Source organism: Apostichopus japonicus, chromosome 17 (assembly GCF_037975245.1).
Source record: "Apostichopus japonicus isolate 1M-3 chromosome 17, ASM3797524v1, whole genome shotgun sequence".
Taxonomy (NCBI): domain Eukaryota; kingdom Metazoa; phylum Echinodermata; class Holothuroidea; order Aspidochirotida; family Stichopodidae; genus Apostichopus; species Apostichopus japonicus.
In genome coordinates, this window is record NC_092577.1 from 13580094 (window position 1) to 13603958 (window position 23865).

A 23865-nucleotide genomic window follows, 5' to 3' on the forward strand; every position below is an offset into this window, starting at 1 on the left:
CATATATATATATATATATATATATATATATATATATATGTATATATGTATATATATATATATATATATATATATATATATATATATATATATATATATATATATATATATATATATATATATATATATATAAACTTTATAACTTCTTATATTACATTCTGTTTTCTCTTTAATATTTGATACATTTTTCGACTCCTTTTTACAAATATTTGATATTCACACTGGTTTTAATTAATGGAATGCAAATGAAAAGTAAATTTGAATGATCGATGTGAGTAATAAACCGCCTCATGATTAACGGAACACACTGATAAATGCTAATGCCGAACAGCCTAGAAGTGATCGTTATCAACACTCAATGAAGCCCCCATCCTTTATGTTACAGAGAGGCAGAAGTCCTCGTATGCCGTACGCATCAAATAGGCTGGTACGAAAATCAACTTATTTCCCAGGTTCTATAATGTTGGACGTCATGCCCAGACAGATGTCGTTTATAACGCACAGTATCTAACCTATATGGATGTTGTCCTGATCTTAAGGCGTGCTGGGAGGGGGAATTTCATCGTTAATCGGGGGCTATGACTCAGTTGGAGATTTATATTAACATTCAGCTTGTGGAAAAATTAGATCCATAGCACGGGTGAAGAATATATATTAGCACAACCATTTAGAGCTACTTGTAGACCTAATTTATATGATTGGAATTATTATTATTTTGGGATGACCCCTAGATCTAGACAATCACGCGTACAGTACGTGCAGTTTACGTGGAAGCTGCTTGGCTACGCTTTCGATTGCTTCTAACGAGAAATTTAAGCAAATGCCGTTATAGTGTAATTGAACATACATTTTAACATCTTTTTTTGAACATTAATTTGAGAAAAAGGGGCAGAGAATAAAAAAAATTAAAAAATCTTCTTTGAAGTTTTGATCTTTCATTTGAATGATCGAATCTGCGTTATATTTTATATGCTAACTATAGATACTTTTACAAATGCAATGTCAAATTTGCAAGGAATTTCTTGACGATTGCATTGGATTATATTTCAAGAAAAGAAATCTGGAATTAATATTAGCTGAGTTAACTTTAGGCCAGACAAACATAAGTCAAAATTAAATTGATTAAATTATCAATGATTGGGTGTTCTGGATGCGTAAGATCAGGAAAGGGTTGGGCTCGTGTGATATCCCAGGCATTCAAATAACCGAGTGAAGCATCATCTCCGAAAACCTCTCTTAAAATCATCTCTTGTCTTTGCGTGTGCCAATCACTAGATACTAACATAATCCCTTGATTAACGTAATCCCTAGTATTTGTGCCTCTCACGATCAGTTTTAATCCAGGTAATCGCTTTCTCAAACGATTAATAGCCTCTTTAACACCTCTAAGTCGTTTTTCATAATAACTTTCTCCGGATATAGCAAAATGCGCCCAATAAGATAATAACAGTACTTCATTAGATCCTTCTCCTCCGGTTATGTTGTCTATTTCTTTGGCAGCGTAGTGGTTATCAATTCGCTTTGTTCCTCCATTAGGAATTCCATGAAAATGAAAATATAGAGTGAAATTCCCTCGTTTACACAGTAATTCGCGTTTTTTGTCGTCGCTAGGCGGTAGTGATTTCTTTTCATAACATAACTTTTTGCCTCTCAAATTTAAATATAACTGTCGAGCCGTAGAATCTCCGTAAATGCGGAGCATTTTGTCGCTGAGACAATCACGTGCTTCCTTGTGAGTAAACTTTGCTATTTGACAGTTGAATGGGTGCCAAGTTTCCTCAAAGATGAATCCGTTTGGATGAGCAGTCGGTGGACCCGATGCTTTACAGTAAGGGAGACTTTCTATGGGAACATATCCAGGTGTTTGTCTTCGGCTGTCGACATCATCGTTGACAAGAATTGGTCCAATCCCATGTTGAACAACTTTGCGTGTACTGCAGACAAAATGGAAGAACAGTTTATTACAAGATAACTATTGGAACGCCGAAAGGATCCAACATCCAATAATTATTATGATAGTATAGTGGGCATTTATTCATTAGCGTATTCATTCATTCATTCGTGCGTTCATTCATTCATTTATGTATTCGTGCATTCATTCAGTCAAGCATTGATTCATAATTTCTTTCATTCATTTATTTATTTATTTATTTATTAATTCATTCATTCTTTCGTTCATTCATTCATACATTAATTAATTCATTCATTCATCCATCCATCTATTGATTCATTCTTTCTTCATTCATTCATTCATGTATTGGTGCATTCACTTATTCAAGCATTGATTCATACTTTCTTTCATTCATTCATTCATTTATTCATTCATTCATTCATTCATTCATTCATTTATTTATTCATTCATTCATTTGTTCATTCATGCATTCATCATTCCATCCATTAATTCATTAATTGATTCATTCTTTCTTCATTTATTCATTCATTCATTTATTTATTCTTCTTCACAACAGCAGTGCAAAGTAAAGAACACAACGTTCAAAACAACGAAACAATTATTATGTTATGAAGAGAAAGTCAGCTGAAAACCTTGGTGGATTTGACATGAGCAGACTCCCTGAAAAAACAGCAGTATGTGAAGAATGAAAACTTTCCTGAATAAGACGGAAGAAAGTACGAAGAAGGTGCGTAATGCCAAAAAGCACAACCTATCCCTACATATTCATCTTACGGCCTCCCATTCCCCACCTCTCCCTCTCCCACTCCCTGCCCCTCCACAATACTAAATATGAATGATACGCAGTGTAAGCTAAGAGGTTTCTACGTAAAGTCTTGGTAAATGGGTTCTTTAATCCATACTTACACTTCAAGAATTTTCACCTCATCCCCTTTAATTTCAGACGTTAGATCAGAAAATAATTTATTTTTATCTTGGTGGAAGGCTGTCCAGTGTCTGCACGTTAAATTCTTATCTTTCGGAACATTGCAGTAAAAGGGTGAATATACTTCTGGATCACTGAAGTTACAGAAAGTTGTCTGAAGAAAAACAAATGTATCAGATTTACAAACAAGAACATTAAAGCATTTAGGGCACAAAGTTTGGAGTGTCGTGTGTTGTATATATTCCAACTTACAAAGAAAACATGAATGAAATGGTTTACATATAAAGCAGTTGCATATAAATCAACCTACCATTTTGATGGTCTGTTAGGTTTTCAACTAAATTTTGTAACCGGAAACAAGAGCCCAAGGGCACTGTGGTTCCTTGCGTAGGGGTATATGACAATACACATAATATTATCAAGCAAGATTGGGCTCAAATAGTCAAGTAATTGTGGTCCTACATGTACCCATAAAGTAACCAACACTATATCCAACACTTTTGTGATCACAAATTGTGATCGGATTTTTGATCAAAATGCACTTTTGAGATCTGAATATGGCGTCGAAAATGTAAGAAATATAAGGTCACCTACAAGCGGGTCAACAGATATGATAACATTGGTGACCTCAGATGACATGACCTTTAAGTTTCAAAATGTTCCACCACCCCATTCACAACTTGTCCCAAAATATCAACCATGTCACACCTTGGCATTGAGATTTAATTGCATTAAATGTCAAAAAATTAACTTTGAACTTGTATACATAACTTCACACACAAAGGTCACCCGGAGGTCAACCAATTGACATTTTTGATCGGTGAGACCTAAATAGAGCATGACTGGAAAAATTCAAACATTTTTTCTTTGCCCATTTTCTCCCCCCAAAATACTACTTTTTTAACATTAGCTGACCTTTGGTGACGTGGGATCACATGACCATTGGTTTGAAAATATTCCCCTATACCATTTGCAACTTGTCCAAAAAATCAACCTTGTCACACCTTGGCACTGGGAGTTATTGCATTAAATGTTTGAAAATTAACTTTGACCTCATATAACTTCGCACACGAAGGTCACACGGGGGTCAACCAATTGCCATTTATGATCAGAAGGTACCTTTAACATCTGAAAATAGCATCGAAACTGTAAAAATCCACAAAACACGAAAAGGTCACCAGAGGTCAAATTGAGGTCAAGGGTCACCCAGATGCAGGTCGACAATTGGATTACATTGAAGCAACTCCCAACCCTAATGGACAATTTGTTCTCAAGTTATTGCAAAAATACCAGTTTTTTTATCATAAATTGACCTTTGGTGACCTTGTATCACATGACCGTTATCTTTGAAAATATTCCCCTATACCATTTGCAACTACTCCAAAAATATTAACCTTGTCACACCTTGGAACTGGGAGTTATTGCATTAAATGTCTGAAAATTAACTTTGACCTCATATAACTTCGCACACGAAGGTCACACGGGGGTCAACCCATTGACATTTATGATCAGAAGGTACCTTTAACATCTGAAAATAGCATCGAAACTGTAAAAATCCACAAAACACGAAAAGGTCACCAGAGGTCAAATTGAGGTCAAGGGTCACCAAGATGCGGGTCGACAATTGGATTACGTTGAAGCAACTCCCAACCCTAACGGATATTTCGTTCTCAAGTTATCGCAAAAATACTAGTTTTTTATCATTAATTGACCTTTGGTGACCTCGGATCACATGACCGTTAAGTTTGCAAATATTCCCCTATACCATTTGCAACTTGTCTCAAAATATCAACTGGGTTACACCTTGGTACTGGGAGTTATTACACTAAATGTCTGAAAATTAACTTTGACCTCATATAACTTAACATACAAAGGTCACCTTGGGTCAACTTATTGACATTTTTGATTGATGAGACCTAAATTAGAGCATCAAACTATACAAATTCAAACATTTTTTCTTTGCCCATTTGCTTCCCTCAAAATACTAGGTTTTTAACATTAATTGACCTTTGGTGACCTCGGATCACATGACCGTTAAGTTTGAAAATATTCCCCTATACCATTTGCAACTTGTCCGAAAATATCAACCATGTCACACCTTGGAACTGGGAGTTGTTGCATTAAATGTCTGAAAATTAACTTTGACCTCGTATAACTTCGCACACGAAGGTCACACGGGTGTCAACCAATTGACATTTTTGATCGGAAGGTACCTTTGATATCCAAATCTAGCATCAAAACCAAACATTTTCTTTTTTGCTCGTTTCCTCCCAAAATAGGCACATTTTTTCTAATGTGACCTTTGACCTTTTGACCTTGATTTCAGATGTAATTTAATCTCCTGATTCCAAAAAACAAAACGACAAGTCTGTACAACCATCCTAACTCCGACCGAAAAACTTTGACCCCATATAACTTCGCACATAAAGGTCACACGGGCTCAACCTGATGACATTTATGATCAGAAGGTACCTTTGACATCTGAAAATAGCATCAAAACTGTAAAAATCCCCCAAAACACGTAAAGGTCACCAGAGGTCAAATTGAGGTCAAGGGTCACCAAGATGCGGGTCGACAATTGGATTACGTTGAAGCAACTCCCAACCCTAACGGATATTTCGTTCTCAAGTTATCGCAAAAATACTAGTTTTTTATCATTAATTGACCTTTGGTGACCTCGGATCACATGACCGTTAACTTTGAAAATGTTTCCCTAACCAGTTCACAACTTGTCCCAAAATGTCAACCTTTTCGCACATTGGCACTGGGAGTTATTGCCGTTTTAATATTTTCGGTTTTTGGACCATAACCGACCTTTGATGACTTTTGTGAGCACCAAAAACAATAGGGCACACCTTCTCCATATGGCGGATCTATAGTCCAAGTTTGGCTTCAATCCAACATTCCCTTATTGAGATAGAGCGTACCCAAGCAAGTGTCACAGACACACACACACACACACACACGCACACACACACACACATACGCCAACCTGACTGCATAGGTTCCTTTTGCTAAAGCAAGGAACCAAAAATACAGATTCGACCTTGCATAGTGAATCACTCTTTTACTTACAATGCATCAATACTTTTGTTTCGCAAGATGACTATAGCTTTCAAGCCATGACCTAACAATAGTTGCCCGATTCTTGTATGCAAAGTAGGCTAGGGATACAGGAATGCCTGTAATGAACATAAGCGTGTCGTTGACCTAAAGGGTGTAAGTGTTTATATTTTCACACATGTTGACAATCTGTTTTAGTTTAGTTTAGTTAGATTAGAAGAAAAAAAGCATCAGGCGGGACACTTAAGTCCCCATCAAGGACCCTGTAGAGAGAGGGAAAAAAAACTGAAGATACAAACACTCAGACCCGATTACAATGCTTAAAGTGCTTGTCCAAAGCATTCTTAAACCCATTGACACTACTTGCAAGTACAACTTTCTCAGGCAAACCATTCCACTCATTCACAACCCTATTAGAAAAAAAGTTATGCCGAATATTAATCCTACTATGCGACTTTTGGAGTTTAAGACAATGACCTCTAGTACAACTACTGTTAGCAAACATGAAAAAGTCGGTAAAGGATAAATTGTCGAAACCATACACAATCTTGAAAACCTGGATCAAGTCCCCACGTAACCTCCTAAGCTCCAGTGTGGTGAGATTCAACAGTTGTAACCGCCTATAATAAGGAACCCTCTTTAGGGAACTAATCATCCTAGTAGCCCTCCTTATCCTTAGCAAAATAAGGGTTCCAAGCCTGCACAGCATACTCCAGATGAGGCCTAACCAACTGCTTATTAAGCCTAACTACGATGTCCTCTTTCAGAAAACTGAAGTTCCTCTTGATCATACCTAAAACCCTATTACCTCTTTTAGCAGCTTCAAGACAATGTTTAGAAGGTTGCAGAGATGAGTCAATGTAGATACCTAGGTCTCTTTCAACAGAGACCTCCTGTAACTCCACACCATTAAGATTGTATGTAAACTTTTGGTTACTACTACCAATGTGCATTACCTTACATCTATCAATATTAAAAAGCATTTGCCACCCCTGAGACCAGGAAAAAATCTTATCCAAATCCGCTTGAAATTTCTCAGAATCGCTTTTGGAAGATACCTCAGAATACAATTTGGTGTCATCAGCAAACTTCTTAGCTGTACACAAAATATCTCCGTTGATGTCATTTATATAGGCAACAAACAACAAGGGACCTAATACAGACCCTTGTGGAACCCCACTAGTAACGTTATGCCAAGAAGAAGCACAGCCTTTAATTACCACCTTCTGTTCCCTATTACCAAGCCAATTCCCGATCCAAGACAGTAAATTCCCTATGACACCCATGCTCTTCAGCCTAAGTAACAGACGCTGGTGGGGAACATTATCAAAGGCCTTCTGGAAATCCATGCACAACATCTACAGACCTCTGCCTATTTAGTGAGCTTGTTACATCTTCCATAAACTCAAGGATATTAGTGAGACAAGACATTTTTTGACAAAAGCCATGTTGAGACTCTCTGATCAAAGACTGACTGCTGAAGTGACAGACCATAGACTTTTTAACAATAGACTCCATGACCTTACAAACTACACTAGTGAGACTAACGGGCCTATAATTACAGGGCTTAGACTTATCACCCTTCTTGAAAATTGGGGTAATATTAGCACATCTCCAGTCCCTAGGAACATAACCTTCATCCATAAATTTACTAAAAACCAACGAGAGTGGAACGCAGAAATGGTGTGCAAAAGTCTTCAACAAATACGGATGGATTGCATCCGGCCCAGAAGCTTTAGAAACATTTAGACGAAGCAGCTCCTTTAAGACAACCTCATCCGAAAATAAGACCGTATCCAGTTTAGGCCTATCACTGCCCCCCTGAAAATCTGGAATACTACTCGTGTCTTCCCTTGTGAAAACCGACACAAAATAGTTGTTCAAAAGATCTGCAAGATCCTGACTATCAGTAACTATATTATCAGCCTGTGGTGCCCTAAGAAAACAATTGCATCTTTAACTTTCTGCTTTGACCTGACATAAGAAAAGAAGGCCTTTGGGTTATCCTTAATTTTTAGGGCAATGCTTTTTTCGAAATTCAATTTTGCATCAGAGACTAAGCATTCTACCTTCAGCTGATGGATTTTAAACTTGGCCAAAAGAGATTCAGACTTAGTCCTCCTAAACAACTTCCACATTCTACGTTTTAGCCTAATTGCACATCTAACTTTCTTATTCATCCAGTGAGGCATACTGCTTTTACGGCGACGATTCTTCCACGCAACATGATTTTCCATAATGACCTTTAATTTATCAGCAAAACAAATCCACGACTGAGAAGCACTCATATCTCTAAACAAATTAATCCAATCTGTACCCTTTAGTAAAGTTTCAATTGCCTCTGTATCTGATCTCGAAAAATCAGGGACTTTTTCATTGCTAACAGAATTTACGACTTTGCAAACAACATCAAAAGCTAGTATATCATGATCACTAGTTCCTAGTTTTCTTAGACCCGTCAAATCAACAACATTGCTTGGATTAGAACTCAAAACAAGATCCAGGATGTTATCCCCCCCCCCCTAGTAGGGAAAGTAACATGTTGATGTAAAAAGCAATCTTGCACAACATCTAGAAAATTACTACCCTTCCTACTACTAGAGCCATCTATCCAATTAATGTCAGGAAAATTAAAGTCGCCCATTATAACAACATCACCTTTAGCAGCCTTTCTAATTGAATCAAACAGCACGGCATCATTATCATCGCTGCTGTTAGGAGAACGGTAAACAACACCCACAGTGATAACGTCCCTGGACCTCTTGGAGTTGTTTGTGGACAACTCGCACCAGACAGAATTAACAAAAGCCCCTTGCAACTGAGATTTCTCAACACTTACAATTTCATCCCTGTTTTGCTTAACTGTTACCAAGTATAAATTTAAACAAACCTTTGGAGGTCTTTCAGAGCAATCCACATTTTCTGCCCGCTTCACCCCAGCATCATCTATCATCTCAAACTCTCCCACGTAATTATGGGCGTAAGATCGTTGACCGTCTAAAGAAGGGCTGAACAATGGGATCGCCTCCGCTGGGTGAACCAGTAATACCTCGATGTTCATCAAACCTTCCCATAGCAAAGGGAATGACGCCAGATAGGTACCGTTGCGGTAATCGACGAATTTATCGGCGATTACCGCCGCATAAGGAACTCTAGAGAACAGCTTTATCCTAAAGAAGTCTTCACCGTATAGCTTTGGTCGGTTAAGATTATCCATGGCTTCGATTCGGATGATTATTCTATCACATAAACCATATCGCAGTTTGGGATTTATAAGAGTTACTTTGGTAAAGTTAGGACTGGTAACATTGTCGAAGGGAAGCGTTTTCATCGGCACTCGGTTTGTAGATCTGATTGGCTGAAAGTTAAACCGGTCGGGGACGTCAGGGGAACATGCAACAGGATGATGGGCCTTGGGTTCAAACTTGTAGAGTGAAATATTTGTAAATAAAGACAAAACAAAGATAAGAAATAGTAATAAGTAACTGGAAATGTTATAAGCGCAAAGAATTATGACATATTGTAGAACAAACAATTTTGACTAATTTTAATAAATAAAATGATATGAAATGTCAGTCATCAGCTTCATTATTACGTCATCACGACAATTTGAGGCAAATTTGACATGATAATGGGAGATATCAAGAACGGACTACAACGTGTAATTTGTCAAACTTGGAAATCTGATATTAGCAACTTGAAATAAATAATCCTAGAACCAAGGTTATTACTTTTACTTAAGAGATGGGAACCAGTGGGCCATTCGCCCACTCCGCCTCCCAACACCTCACCTCCCATCGTCAGTGGAAAAGTTCCGTCGAGGGATTTTTACATTCACCCGAGGAAGAATTAGATAATTGCTACACGGATGTACCTCCCCCCTCCTCCTCTACTATTCAACATTCACCCCTACAACTTGCCAGGGTATTTATAACCACAGTCATTCGTTTAGAGCCAATTAAAACCCTGATCCATGTAAAAGATGACTCAGAATGCAAAATTTGACGTGTAAACTTTCATTCTGTGAATATAGACACACCTACACTGGAGTCGGCCATGCATCTCCTTCATAAATCCTTGCTTCGCCTCTGGCCCTTCAGAGGAAATTTATAACTCCTAGAATAGTGATAAAACTTCTATCTGCCACCACCGAGATTAGAACCAAGGCCAAGGACCTCGAAAACGACTTTAAAACTTAGCCCGTGGTCATTGGTAACTTGTCACACCCACACACCAAAGTGTGGACAATTCCAACCATCCCAAAATGGGGCACTTCAATGCAACACGTCTACATGTTCACTTGGGGGGGTGGCTTCCCCTATAGGTTGCAGCCACAAACCGGCGCACGCAACCATATTTACAAGTAACTTGCAAGTCCCCAGTATACACTTGGATCAAGAGAGGCAATGGAGATAAAGTGCCTTGCCCAAGGACACAACGTAATGATCTGGCCAAGACTTGAACCTGCAAACCTTTGATCACAAGTCCACTGCCTTAACCACTTGACTGCAACGCTCTCACTACAGTGTGATAAAAAACAAGTGCAGCAACGCTGCAGAAGCCCAGCTAAGCTTCTGTTTAAGAAATTTGTTTTGATTGGCATTATTTCTGAGCAGCTTATCCGTTCGCTTGTGGTAAATATAGAACATTAAGCGGGAAAACGGTGGCATTGCCTTTGTCTCCTTCTTAGCAGAGCAACCTATTTTGTTACAATGTTTGAAAGTTCTAAACAGGGCGGGATTTGAGTTGTGAAAGTGGGGGGGGGGGCAAACCTGCCAGCAAGACTATCTAAGCGGAGCGCCACCATCGGTTGGCGCGGAGCGTACATGAAATTTTTGGCTTTACAAACCCTCCAGATGGCCGGAAACGGCACTTCCGGAGTGCTCTAAGCTGCATGTACCCATCCTTGAAATATGGATCTCATGTCTGCAATTTGCATCTAGATAGTTAATTATCGTTTAAAATTTTGAAGAGGATTGATAGTAGAACATATGGTCAGATGGTCATGTACAACTTTTGTTATACGTCACTATCTAAGCGGAGCGCCATCATCGGTTGGCAAGGAGCGTCGAAATTTTCGATGAAAGGTACCCTTAGATCGGTAAAATTAACACCCATATAGGCTTTAAATTGCATCTAAACAATTAATGAACGTGTTTAAATTTAGGGAGGACGGATAGAAGAACTTATATGGTGATGTACAACTGAAGCTTATACGTCACTATTTAGGCGGTGCACCACCATCAGTTGGCGCGGCGCGTCGAAATTTAAGCAAAAAGGAAATCCTAGATCAGCAAAAATGACACCTCTGGTAACAATAAATCGCATCTAGACAGTTTTTTCCCCCTGAAATTATTAGTATATTGTGCATTTGGACCGATCAAGAATATGTTCAGCACCCACTTCGAAATTCTCCCAGCGGTCCCCACTTCTTGGAGCACTTGGCAAATATTGGGGCTGAACATACCTTTACCCCCCCCCCCATAGGGGATAAGCCCCTCAAGTCCACTGGTTCCGTCGCCACTGAAGTCGAGGAGGGGTGATTTCGAGCAGTAAAGAAATTACATTGGCATTGCCATTGCATATTGTTGAATGACACGGGGGGGGGGTGTGTCATGTGTCAGTTTATGAATTTAATTATTGATATACCCAATGTGCAAATCTGGCTTTCGTAAATCGTTTCTCTGGATTTAGTTATTCAACGCATTCAGTAGAGTAGCAACGTTGAAAATCAATTCCTGAAGCTAGCACTGTAGCACATGCCGCGGATTCATCCCATGCAGAATTGAATCGCTAGTGTGTTAGCTCCAGGATCGTAACCTGTGCTGCGAACCATGTGCTAGCTCCAGCTCCAGTTATTCTGCATGCTACATGTTACGATCTTAAACACAATTTAGATTCGAAACAAATAGGCCTATTTGATAGAGCTGTTGTGGGGGAATAATTTCGATTAGGGTTGTGCACATTTGTCTGCAAAAGCGACAAAAAAGTGAACTAAGATTTGGGAAAAAGTGGGAGGGCAAATGCCCCCTCTTGCCCCCCCCCCCCCCGTAATCCCGCCCATGGTTCTAAACATTTATTTTGGAAAACATATACATAAAGATAAATGTATTTCTTTTTATTGAAATAAACACTGTTAAAAGTTGAAATAACTTTGAAATTCAAAAGACATAAGATGTGTTCTTGAATACTAAAAAGTACGGAGCTGCCTTTGTAATATCTTTAAACTTGAATACAAAACTGTACTGAGCGTTGGGGATGACGTCATCGTAACAGGGTATGAGCCAATGATATCCTTTGAAATATCATGAAAACGTTTTGTAACATTTGCCGAAATGGACTTATTTCAACGGTACTCTTTGAGAAAGGTCACCCCCATGAAAGAACCTGGGCACGAAAACCAAACTACCGAACGACTGGTCCGCTCTCAACCCCAGTCCCCTTGCATCGGGACTCTGACTGTGTGATCATCGTCGGATGTGTTTCACCATTCCACTCAAAAGGATACTGCACATGATCTTAGCCAAAATGCTGAGAAGGTTGTTAGCTCATTGTTATTCCCCGAAAAATTTCCTGATATTGTCGTATTCCGTGAAATTTCCTTCAAAGTGGAAATACACACACGAACATATTTAAGCAATAGATCGTTGTACTTATTACTAGGGATAAAATATATGCCCCATTGCAAAAACAAAGCACCGACAGTATATGCACTTCGTAGTTTTCATTCATGGAATAATAGAACGAAAACGTAAAAAAGTATTCCTCTGCTAAGCTGATAAAATGTTGTGGATACCAAGTTTCACTTGTGCTGACCCAAAATTGCTCACGAAAATTGCACCCATACAAGAATAGAACGACTTGCAACTTGTTGACAATTGACGTACCACAGAGAAACGTTAAAGAACGAAAATCTGAATCGGCCCCAAAATACTATAGGTCATTCTCACATGTCATATCCCACACACAAACTGTCGAAAAGTTCAAATTGCAAATCTGACATCGGACTAGATAGCATGCCTGAATAACAAGTAAATATTTCAATGACGTGCACAAATGGGGAGAGGGCGGGCGGGGATCTTGGCCCCCACTTTCGTGGCTAGTCGGGGGAAATCACTCAGTCGGGATATGGCTCACTTAGTGGATAACCATTTATCTAAACTGTAAGAAACGACCGTAAATTTGACAGTATTTTACCGTGCTTTTCTACAGCAGCGTACTGTAAGTTGAGTGTACAGTAATTTACTGTCGTTTCTTGCCAATTATGAAATGTCAGGAATAGATTCAGAAACCTAGAGTGGGCCTACATCATTACTGTATTTTGGACTCGACTTGACTCCCACAATGCATTGCATAATACGTGGCAACTGGTACGGTGCTGGTGCACTGATCTCTACACTAACAGTGTGCTGGTGGTCATGCAGTTAGGGGAGAAGTTCAACTGAATAATTTGCTTGTTGCCGTTTGTTAACGCGCCTCAGACCTACCTACGTACATTGTTGGTAGTCATTGAATGTTAACAGTTGTAAGGATCGTTAATATGTAAAATAAATTGACTGGCATTATCTGTAATTCTAAAAAATATATGGTTCATAACGGCGGTTGCTCGGTAGGCCTACATGACAACGGAATTAACGTAACGTAGGCTAGGCCTAATACAGACAACGCTAGGCTTACGGGTACACTGTGGTAGAACTTGGAAGTTAGTCACAAGTAGGCCTACGCGCTGGCCCTATGCCTATGTTATGGTACTCGAATCGATTCTATGATAGGCTACTAGCTTTTTTGATAAGTTATTAGCCCTGTAGCCCAGTTTGTATAAATACCATTCTTTATTTCAATACCTTAATTAGAAGCTGTTTTGCGTGAAGACAAACATTACAATAAAGGTTATATGTGAAATCAACTTTTAGAAGTTTTTGCCTCTTTTTTTCTTATCTTTTTTTGAGTAAGTTTTTGTTTTCTTAATAACACACATGTTGTTAGCAACCTTGTTTGAAAGGCAAGAAATTGCGTATTAATAGCTCTCAGCTGCAGATGGGAATTTTTCCTGTTAGGGTTTGATTGGATTGGTACTTTCTTCATGGAAAACTCGTATCGGTTGTAAAGTGATAGTAATAATAGCAGAGAACTACTGTTTTCCACATATAGTTTACAGTAGCAAACAATTTTATATTAATCATTTACAGTAAAATACTGTTTCCTACAATAATCGATTTACAGTAATTGATTTTATTACTGCATCATTTTACAGTAATGTACTGTTTTCTACAATTATAATTATTATTCTACAGTAATTGATTTTTTTTACTCTAACATTTTACAGTATAGTACTGTAGATATATTTTACAGCAAGAGGTTTTTTACCGTAAAATTTACAGTAAATTACTGGCAACTCTGCTGCCAGTAATTTACTGTAAAATTTACAGGTAATTGTTTACAGTGTACGTATAGTCTGTCTCCCTGGCCAATTTTACATAGTAATTGATAGCACCAGTTTGCATCTAGCTAGTTTTTCCCTGTGTAAAATATTACCAAGGGGACACCCCCTCCCATTAGACCGTCCCCCATATTAGACAGGGGAATTCCAAGTCTGCCCCTTCCCTACATACACACACCAAGGAATCCTACGCACGCCACTCCAATATTTGACTTAATCAAGTCTCACACGCGGTGGAATTATTTCCCAAAATGACGGGAAAATTGAGATGAAAGATATTTTGCTAATAATAATATACTAAAAATATTTGCTTTTTATAAAGCGCTTTAGCGATAGGTTTCAAAGCCCTTTACGTACGTTATATTACCCCTAATCAATGATAACCTGTCCCAGAAACAATCCCTTTAGTCGGTTGAAGTTATATACTGCGCCCAATGACAAGTTACCTCACAGGCAGTATCCATTTAACCCCTGGGTGAAGAGAGGCAAGTGAGATAAATATATATATATATATATATATATATATATATATATATATATATATATATATATAAAGATATATTTATATGTATAGTTGAAAACGTAATGAGTTGGAAAATTAAGAACAGTGCGGACACCCTAACCAACTAGGCTATGGACGCTGATTGTATGTCCAGAGGTTTGAAACCGCGGTAAGAAGGTCGTAATTCCACTATATGCCTATGTCACCTGTATTGAGCAATACTAGTTCTCTTTTTGGTGACATTTGCCTTTCTCTACAGATCAAACATGATTCTAACCAACTCGAAGTCATTTGCGATTCCTATGGCGGGATATCGAAAGAGATACTTTAAACAGACTATTGTTAATGAAATGGAGGTAAACGACACTGGCAAATAATATATATATATATATATATATAGCCCATATATATATAGGCCTCTATATATATATATATATATATATATATATATATATATAGTCAATAAATAAAGATCAACACACCAGAAAAATTCCACTTCACGACCGGTTTCGTCATTTTTTGGGACTCATCAGGCGAAGGTAGGAATCGAACCCGGGATCTTGTGTCACAGACCGAAGTCCGCACTACTCGACCACAGTGATTCTACTGGTATGTGAATGCGTATAAACTTGCTATGTACAACTGTTGATGAGGGCGTATAACCCAAGTGATATGATTGTACAGAGTGAACCCCTGGTGCTTTGAATCTGACAATTTACCCAGAATTACCCCTTATTATAGGCATGCCAAGCCGTAAATAAGAAATGAAAGTGTAGCAATGGTATCACAGATATATAGTAAATAAATAAAGATCATCACACCAGAAAAAATCTTCACGACCAGTTTCGTCCCTTTATTGGACTCATCAGGCGAAGGTAGGAATCTAACCCCGTATCTTGTGTCACAGACCGAAGTCCGCACCACTCGACCTACAGTGATTTTACTGGTATGTGAATGCGTATAAACTGGCTATGTATATATAACTGTCAATGAGGGCGCATTACCCAAGTGTTATGATTTTACAGAGTGCACCCCTGGTGCTTTTAATCTGACAATTTACACAGAATTACCACTTATTATAGGCAAGCCAAGCCGTAAATAAGAAATGAAAGTGTAGCTATATATCTCTGTCATACCACTTGCTACCCATTTATTTCTTATAAATATATATATGTATATAAAAAATATATTTATTCTTCTCATATATTTTAGTAGTTTTGTTGAAGCGATTTTGTAAAAAAAAACTTACCGTATATGCGGATGCGATTTTAGGTGGTTGGAGCACAGTGGCTGCTGTGCTGTTCGTGTCAAAAAGAGCAATTCCATGGGAAAGTTCATTGTAACAAAATTTCAGCAAGAAAACGCAGACTACAATCAACCCAAAAACTGTTGAATGCGTCTTACGAATGTTCATATTGGCAATCCAAAGGTTGGTGTTCACAGTTAATTGTATATAACGACCTGGCTTGACGTATCACACCAAGTGTAAATTAATCATACATAACACGATCGAGCTATACACAAATAACATGGCGTTGACATGTTTCGTGATAAAATAGATATTTGACAAGAAAACCAGTCCGAATTAGAGTCTAATGCACAATGGGGCGTAATTTCCGTCTATTCAGCTCCGAGTCGTTTAGGACCTTGACAGTGCCATACATAGACCACGGAGCAGGAAATAAGAACCCTATATGGTGTAGACAAAGTTTGACCAAGTGACGCACAGGCGCTATGTTGTTACCTTATACAAATCGCTTGCTCTAAACTTAGCATCCCACGTGTCTCTCGCGCTGCACTTATTGTAAGAGTGAACCTTGCACGGAAAGGATCGGTTGTCTATAAGTACAACCTCGAATAGTCTGTTGAGGATGTGGTAATGGAATCTATGAGCAAAATCATAAGAATAGTTTGGACTTGCGACAAGTCTGTATACACCATTGGCATCATTTTTGTAACTAAGCTCACACCCTCTGTATTTTATGTTTTTAACAAGAGGTTTTCCTTCCTTATTATCGCTGGCGGTGCAGAGATGCTTCAGTTCAGGCGGGGGAAGTGTGTGTGTGGGGGGGGGGGGGTGGAGATAAGGGGAGTTGGAGGAAAGGGGAAGGGTAATGTTTATGAAACCTGTCATGATAATCTAGTTTTAGCATTAGCTCCGATTATGTCTTAAAAGACTGATGGAAAGGCTACAGCTCAAGTAACTGTCAAATTTAGACCTACTGTAGTGTGAGGTTGGCAAAATGGATTTTTCTGTTACTGCATGTGTGGGGAATCACTGTTCGTCATTCATCCAAAAAGAATTTACTTCTCTTAGTAGGCCATCTCTGAGCTGGATAGAGAATGGGAAGATAAAATCCATGCCTAAAATCATGATAGATGGGGGAAAATATTTATCCAGGAGTTTTCTTGGCGCGGAGGAAGGGAGTGATGGTGTCCATTAGTAGGAACCTACGTGCCACTCTTCACCCTATAGGAGACGTACATTACCCCTTTTTTGTACCTGATTGGAATATTACATGTATATAGTTATTGTAAAACAGCAATCTTGTTTACAACCGCATTGGCCAAACTCTCTATAAATATTGGTATGTACATATTTCTGTGAGGTAGCGTTGATTTTCAAGGGCGACCGGCGGAGTTGATTGGTGCTAATTAGTACACCTTCATTGTTAAGTTTATGATAAATGTGCCGCATCATAATTGAAGGAAATCCCTGCCGCATATGACTTAATATATTAGTAATCATAATAATAATAATAATCAGTTATTTTTGCGACGCTTAAGCGACCGCAAGGGCTTATGGATTACAACTTATACGTCGGGTGGCTTCCAATTCAATATTTCTTAAACTCAAATTTGGAATCTTTTCAATTCAGAAAGTCATTTCAGATGGGAAAACCGTAGATTGCTCTTGGGTGAAAAACCCACCTAACTATATGACCCGGCAGGGTATCGAGCCCGTAACCTCCCGATTGCTTCAAATGCCACCGCCTTTATCCACTCGGACACTCGGAAGTATTCCAAAGATGTATACGTGAGAGCTATACGTTTAATTTTAAAACCCTGGCTAATTGTTTAGTATAGTGCAAGAACCTTAACATTATAATCACAACGAGTATGTTGCTATTACTCCAAATCGGATATGGGAACCAGCTAACCATAAATGCCAAGTACATACAACAGGCGTATATCCTTCCCGTATTAGTTTTTTGGTATTTATGGTTAAAACTGTAAGACAATATAAATGGCACATTATAATACTAAGAACTCACAAAACTAATCACTAAATTAAGTACAATTGTACTCAGAGCTGAGACTACATGTTATATACTGTAACAATGCACCCTGTTATGATGCATAAAGAATAGCTATGACTATAAGTTTAAGTAAATGATATAGAATAAATGCGGTTAAATCCTACTAACCCGACAATAGAAGAATGCAAATAGTGAGGATTACTCCATGTTTCTTTGTTTCAAATAACCATTATAACAAAAGATCACTAATTATATAACAACATTTGACGTCAACACATTTTGGTGAAAATTTGTGAACTTGAAACAAACAATTAGTATGAAGTCATACAAATACACTAATAAATATTGTTTGATGTTTTTGTTTCATATTATAATTACATGTTGACATTTTTTTCTACTTTCCAAACATCGGATGTATCTCAGTAAGAATATAGGACACAATCTTTTAGTGTATAAACAAATTCATACACGCGAGTTCCACTACAAGGACATCAGGCTCCACTTTCTCTGAGAACAACGGTATACGAGTCCCGATTATCGGATAACAGTGTACGGACTTGACATTGAATACCGACATTGAATTCCGACATTGAATACCGACATTAAATACCGACATTGAATACCGACATTGAATACCGACATTGAATACCGGCATTGAATACCGACATTGAATTCCGACATTGAATACCGACATTAAATACCGACATTGAATACCGACATTGAATACCGACATTGAATACCAACATTTAATATCGACATTGAATACCGACATTGAATACCGACATTGAATACCGACATTGAATACCAACATTTAATATCGACATTGAATACCGACATTGAATACCGACATTGAATATCGACATTGAATACCAACATTTAATATCGATATTGAATACCGGTTGAGTACAGACTAGTGTACAGTACTACACATTTATAATACACTACCGGTATACCGTGAGACCGTCATTGGTATAATAATAACCTTATCACTTCCCTTAAGGTAGAGATTCCCTAACTGGGTGCATGAACCCCCTGGGGGTGCGTGAGTCCATCCCAGGGGTTTCATGAGACGTTTCTGAAAGTCAAAACTACAGTACTTTTTGTTCAACTAAAATCTGATATATCATATCATTTAGTAATGTACAAAAGTCGTACCTATCGACAATCTCTTTTCGCGTTCCATACGCATATGTACCGTGCATGTGATAAATAACTGAATTATGAAACAGACACAGGCCGCATGACTATGAAGAAGTTGTTGTACGCATGACAGTACGTCGTGAAGATAAAGAGCTGAGAAAGCAACTGAAAGGTTGGCCAATGTAGTAATTATTATTTTGGAAATTCCATATGACCTCCATTTTGCCCTACACGAAGCAAAGTTAGCATAAATTCATGCTTGAAAATTGTTGTTGAGCGACAATAATGACTCAGATCGTGTCTCGAAAAGTTGGGGGTTCGTGGACAACTCTGACATCTACACTTTGAATGATCCAACAATAGTGGCGTGACTATAGGCTGGTGCGACCGGGGAGTCCTCCTGGGCCCCTGGGCCCAGAGGGACCGGTCTCAAACTGTCTAGAAATAACTACCCATCTGCATGATGGAGCTGGTCACCGGCCGTAGTAGGACAAAATAGGGATTCAAGCGGAATCCTGTCCACAAACAGAGAAAGTCTGAGAGCGCCACATCCGGGCGTCTAGACGTGCCAAATATTAATTGGGTCTTATAATCCCAAAGCGGCACCGTGGCCCCTGTTGCTCCTTGCTAGCCCATCATCCAACAGGTAAGTAGAATCCTGTAATGACGTCACACACTGAAGCGATCAACTCTGCACTCTCGTGGAAGCCCAATGTGTGAAGCGTAATGGTACGGTAGACTTAATGGTCCATCAGGATATGAAAGATTGAACTAAAAGAAAAGATAACATCTTCTTTTTTTTTCATTTCTTACTTCCACTCATAAACTGGCACTTCCAAAGGTATACAATTATATCGTCGGTTACAAAAAACAGAATGGTCCAAACATAAGGAAAAAATAAAGAAAAAATATGTAGTCAATGCAGTAATGTAATAATATGGTAGCTATATCATTACGATAGAAGGCGTACAACGAACCTAAATTAAGGCCAATTCACGAATCTGCAGGCTCCATGCCGTAGGCAAAGGACTCCTACAACGTCGTAGGTCTATTCTGACTGGGGATGATGGCCCAGCTCATTATGTGGCTCCTTAGTAAAACAAACAAAAAACGATTTAGTAATTGTGTTATAGTTTGACAGAAAAAAAACATACTAAAAAAAATTATAAGTAGCGAGACAATTTTAACTTTCCTCATTATATTTTATTTTCCCGATTTCAATCAATGTCACCAGAATTGAAAATGTTAATATAATGAAAATGGGATAAATTTATAATTTCACAATCGCAGAAAGGGACCCTCATATGCCCTATTTCAAAGGCGTGAACAAAATTAGTAGAAGAGGAGAACCCCCCCCCCCCCCTTCATCCACCTATCGTCAGTAAGGGAAATGGTTTAGTCGGGCCCATTTAACAATCAGTGGGGGAAGAATTAGAAATCTGCTACGGGGGTGTACATCTCCTCTTTCCAACATCACACAAAAAAACACGAGTATTTATTAGAGCAAACTTCCGTTTCAAGCAAATTCCAGATTAATTATAGTCCAAGAAAGAACCCCTATGACATTTACTTTTTCGTTAAGTCTTTTTTCTCCTGGGGGAGGACCCAGCTCAGATATATGAATAGTCTTCAGTGAGCTGTAGAGCCGCACAGCCGCCTTTATATGAAATCCATTTGTCACCTCGTGGCTCTTCTATGTCAACCCCCCCCCCCCCCCTAACAAGTTTCGATTTCGTGTCTTACAGTGGCATGTAAGGGGAAGCAGAAATTTGGGTAAAATGGAGGGTAGTTCGATGCAAAATAGTGCTTTTTATGGTCCAGAACGTGTATCTGTACCATAGAAATTGAACTTGGAAGAATGCTGACACAGTGTATCACCGTGTGTTTAAGCAGTGAAGCCTTGAAAAGTGAGGGCGCTTTGCTTTGTACGGCAAAAGCCGGATCATTTGTACTTCTTTATACATACATTGTGCATTCGACTTTGAAACTGAGTTTGATTTTACCCGCTTTTTTGAAACACTATGTGTAATTTGCACAACTGAGACATGCATGGCGATCAGAGTGGTAAGTACTATACTCCTGACTAAAGAACCAACTTTGAAAACTTTTTTTTTCGCCTTCAGTGACTCGAGTAAGTGGGGTGTTTTGTGCAACTTTTAATATCAGGAAATAGTCATTTCCGGTATCTGAGAGGCACATGGCAAACATTTTTCTTGAATGTATTTTGTTAGTGCTCCACTCAAATAGTGTCATAGTTGGCCCTGAAAAATGCCGTGAAATAGCAACCCTCCCTCTTCCCCACCCCCTTCCCACACACACCTACTTTTGTGCAATACTTCCACATTAGTCTGTGAATGTTTGGACGCTAGGGTTATTATGCGGTAAATTATATAATGAAATATAAAAGTACGTCACTCACCTCAAACATTATAGTCCTTTTTGCGCTAGGTCGCCGTCTCGTACGAACGCTACAGACAGGCTCCAATGAAAAATCCAAACACAAATCCAAATATCGAAATCCTAATCCATAAAAACAATGTTATTCGCCCGGAAGCGGGGGCAACACATATCCGATTTGATATGGAATAAAAATAGGGAAAAACAATAAAGGTTTTTCGTTCAAGCGTAAATTCGTCGTAAAATATGTAATCGTTGTCGAGTCGTTGAATATCGTAATCCAAGTCGTAGTCGTAAGTAGCTATATCTTCTTTCACTGTGTGAAAGATTTCGCTTATCGTTCGTTAGAAATAAAACTATCCATTGTTTTATCGAAACCAATGTCTCTTGACCCAGTATGAGTCATGACATTGATGAAGTTATTATTGAGCGTAATTAATCTTCTGAAAATGAGGGCGCACTTCCGATTTAGTAAAAGTGAAGTCCTCTACATAGCCTCCTTCCAGATCACTCGCGAAAAAGAGTGATCGATAAGAAAACATAACGTAATATATAATACATGTATACACAGTTCTTCACCTATATCGCACTGGCCAATGAACCCGCCTACCTGATCGCGTAACGGTCTTTGGCTTGGGGTCAGGCTGTATGTGTCCGGTGGGCGTATCGTCCGAGTGGCGTGTCTTGGTTGAAAGTTCGTCGTTCTCGAAAGAGGAGGTGGGCAAAGTATTCGGTTCGGTCGGTTCCACAAGTTCATCTTCTTCAGCATACGCGACCTTTAACCTGTCAATCGACACTGCGTCATGTTTGCAATTGATGTCCAATACAAATGTTTTGTCCCCCCTGGAAATGACACGGAAAGGCCCTCGGTACGGAGGTTGCAGTGGACGTTTCACTGAATCAACTCTGACCCAAACGTGTGTGCAGTGCTGAAGATCGTCGGACTGCTGCGCACGCCGTTGATTTGGCCTGGTATCGGTCCGTTTTAAATCGGCCATCTGTCGTTTCAGGCGGTCGACGAAAATTGTAGGATCAAGCTCGTTCACGTCAGGAACAGGAGATATCAGCTGACATGGCACACGAAGAGTAGTACCGAAAACTAATTCCGCTGCACTGCACCCGAGGTCGGCTTTAAGCGTTGTACGTATGCCAAACAAAACAAGTGGCAAAACCTAGGCCCACTTGGAAGGATCTCGTTGAGCTTTGATGGATGATTTGAGATGCCTATGGAAGCGTTCCACAAGCCCGTTGGATATCAGGTGATACGCAGTCGTACGTATTCGTTTGCTGCCGAGAAGAGCGGTCAGTTGTTTGAACAGAGCAGATTCGAATTGAGCGCCTCTATCCGTCGTTATAGTCGATGGTACACCGAAAGTGGAAATCCATCTGGTGACAAATGCTTCAGCTACGGTCTGGGCAGTGATATCTGGAATACAGATTGCTTCCGGCCAACGAGTGAAGCGTTCGATAACGGTGAGGAGGTATTCGTATCCTCTTGACGGTGGGAGTGGGCCCACAATGTCCAAATGAATGTGTTCGAAACGAGCATCGGGGACAGCAAAAGTACCAAGTGGCGTCGTCGTGTGTCGGTGTACTTTGGCGCGTTGGCAGGACTCACATGATTTAGCCCAGGACCTGACGTCTTTGTTTATGTTGGGCCACACGAAACGGTCCGTGATAAGTTTCCGTGTTGCTCTGATTCCAGGATGCGACATGGAGTGAAGTGAATTAAAAATGTCTTTCCGAAACACCTTCGGTATAAACGGTCGAGGTGAACCGGTTAACATATCACACCATATCGTGCCAGGTGATGATGGGAGCGGAATATCCTGAAATTTCATGACAGGGGAGTCCTTCAATTCCTGAAGCTGAATGTCATGCTGTTGTTTTGCAGCGATTTGAGCAAAGTCGATCAGGGTAGATGAGGGCAAACCTTGACGGAATGCGTTAACGCCTAAACGAGACAGTGCGTCTGCGACGACATTGTCCTTTCTACTGACGTGGCGAATATCCGCCGTGAACTGGGAAACGAAATCCAGATGCCGTATCTCTCTCGGTGAGTAGCGGTCGGTACTAGTTTTTAACGCATATGTTATTGGTTTGTGGTCGGTGAGAATGAAGAATTGTCGTCCCTCTAGTATATGGCGGAAATGACCTATTGCCGAGTATATTGCTAGTAGCTCACGACCAAACGCACTGTATCGCGATTCTGTCTCGCTTAGTTTT

The 23865-nt window shown here is 39.3% G+C and overlaps 1 protein-coding gene across 3 annotated transcripts; it reads right to left on the bottom strand.

Annotated features, from left to right (window-relative positions):
- Positions 1-883: 883 nt before the first annotated feature.
- LOC139984944 (NXPE family member 4-like) lies at positions 884-22022 on the bottom strand. 3 transcript variants are annotated; one of them, XM_071999098.1, is made up of 5 exons: positions 21662-22022; positions 20220-20332; positions 8791-9324; positions 2819-2991; positions 886-1934 (listed from the first exon to the last, which is right to left on the bottom strand). In XM_071999098.1, the coding sequence occupies exons 3-5, from the start codon at positions 9229-9231 to the stop codon at positions 1088-1090; spliced, it is 1461 nt and encodes a 486-aa protein (XP_071855199.1). In that variant the 5' UTR covers positions 9232-9324; positions 20220-20332; positions 21662-22022; the 3' UTR covers positions 886-1087. The 3 variants fall into 3 exon arrangements, with proteins under 3 accessions (XP_071855198.1, XP_071855197.1, XP_071855199.1); XM_071999097.1 differs by lacking the exons at positions 20220-20332; positions 21662-22022 and adding an exon at positions 16092-16475 and having other exon boundaries at positions 884-1934; positions 8791-9258; XM_071999096.1 differs by lacking the exons at positions 20220-20332; positions 21662-22022 and adding an exon at positions 16092-16473 and having other exon boundaries at positions 885-1934.
- Between the last annotated feature and the right edge of the window lie 1843 nt (positions 22023-23865).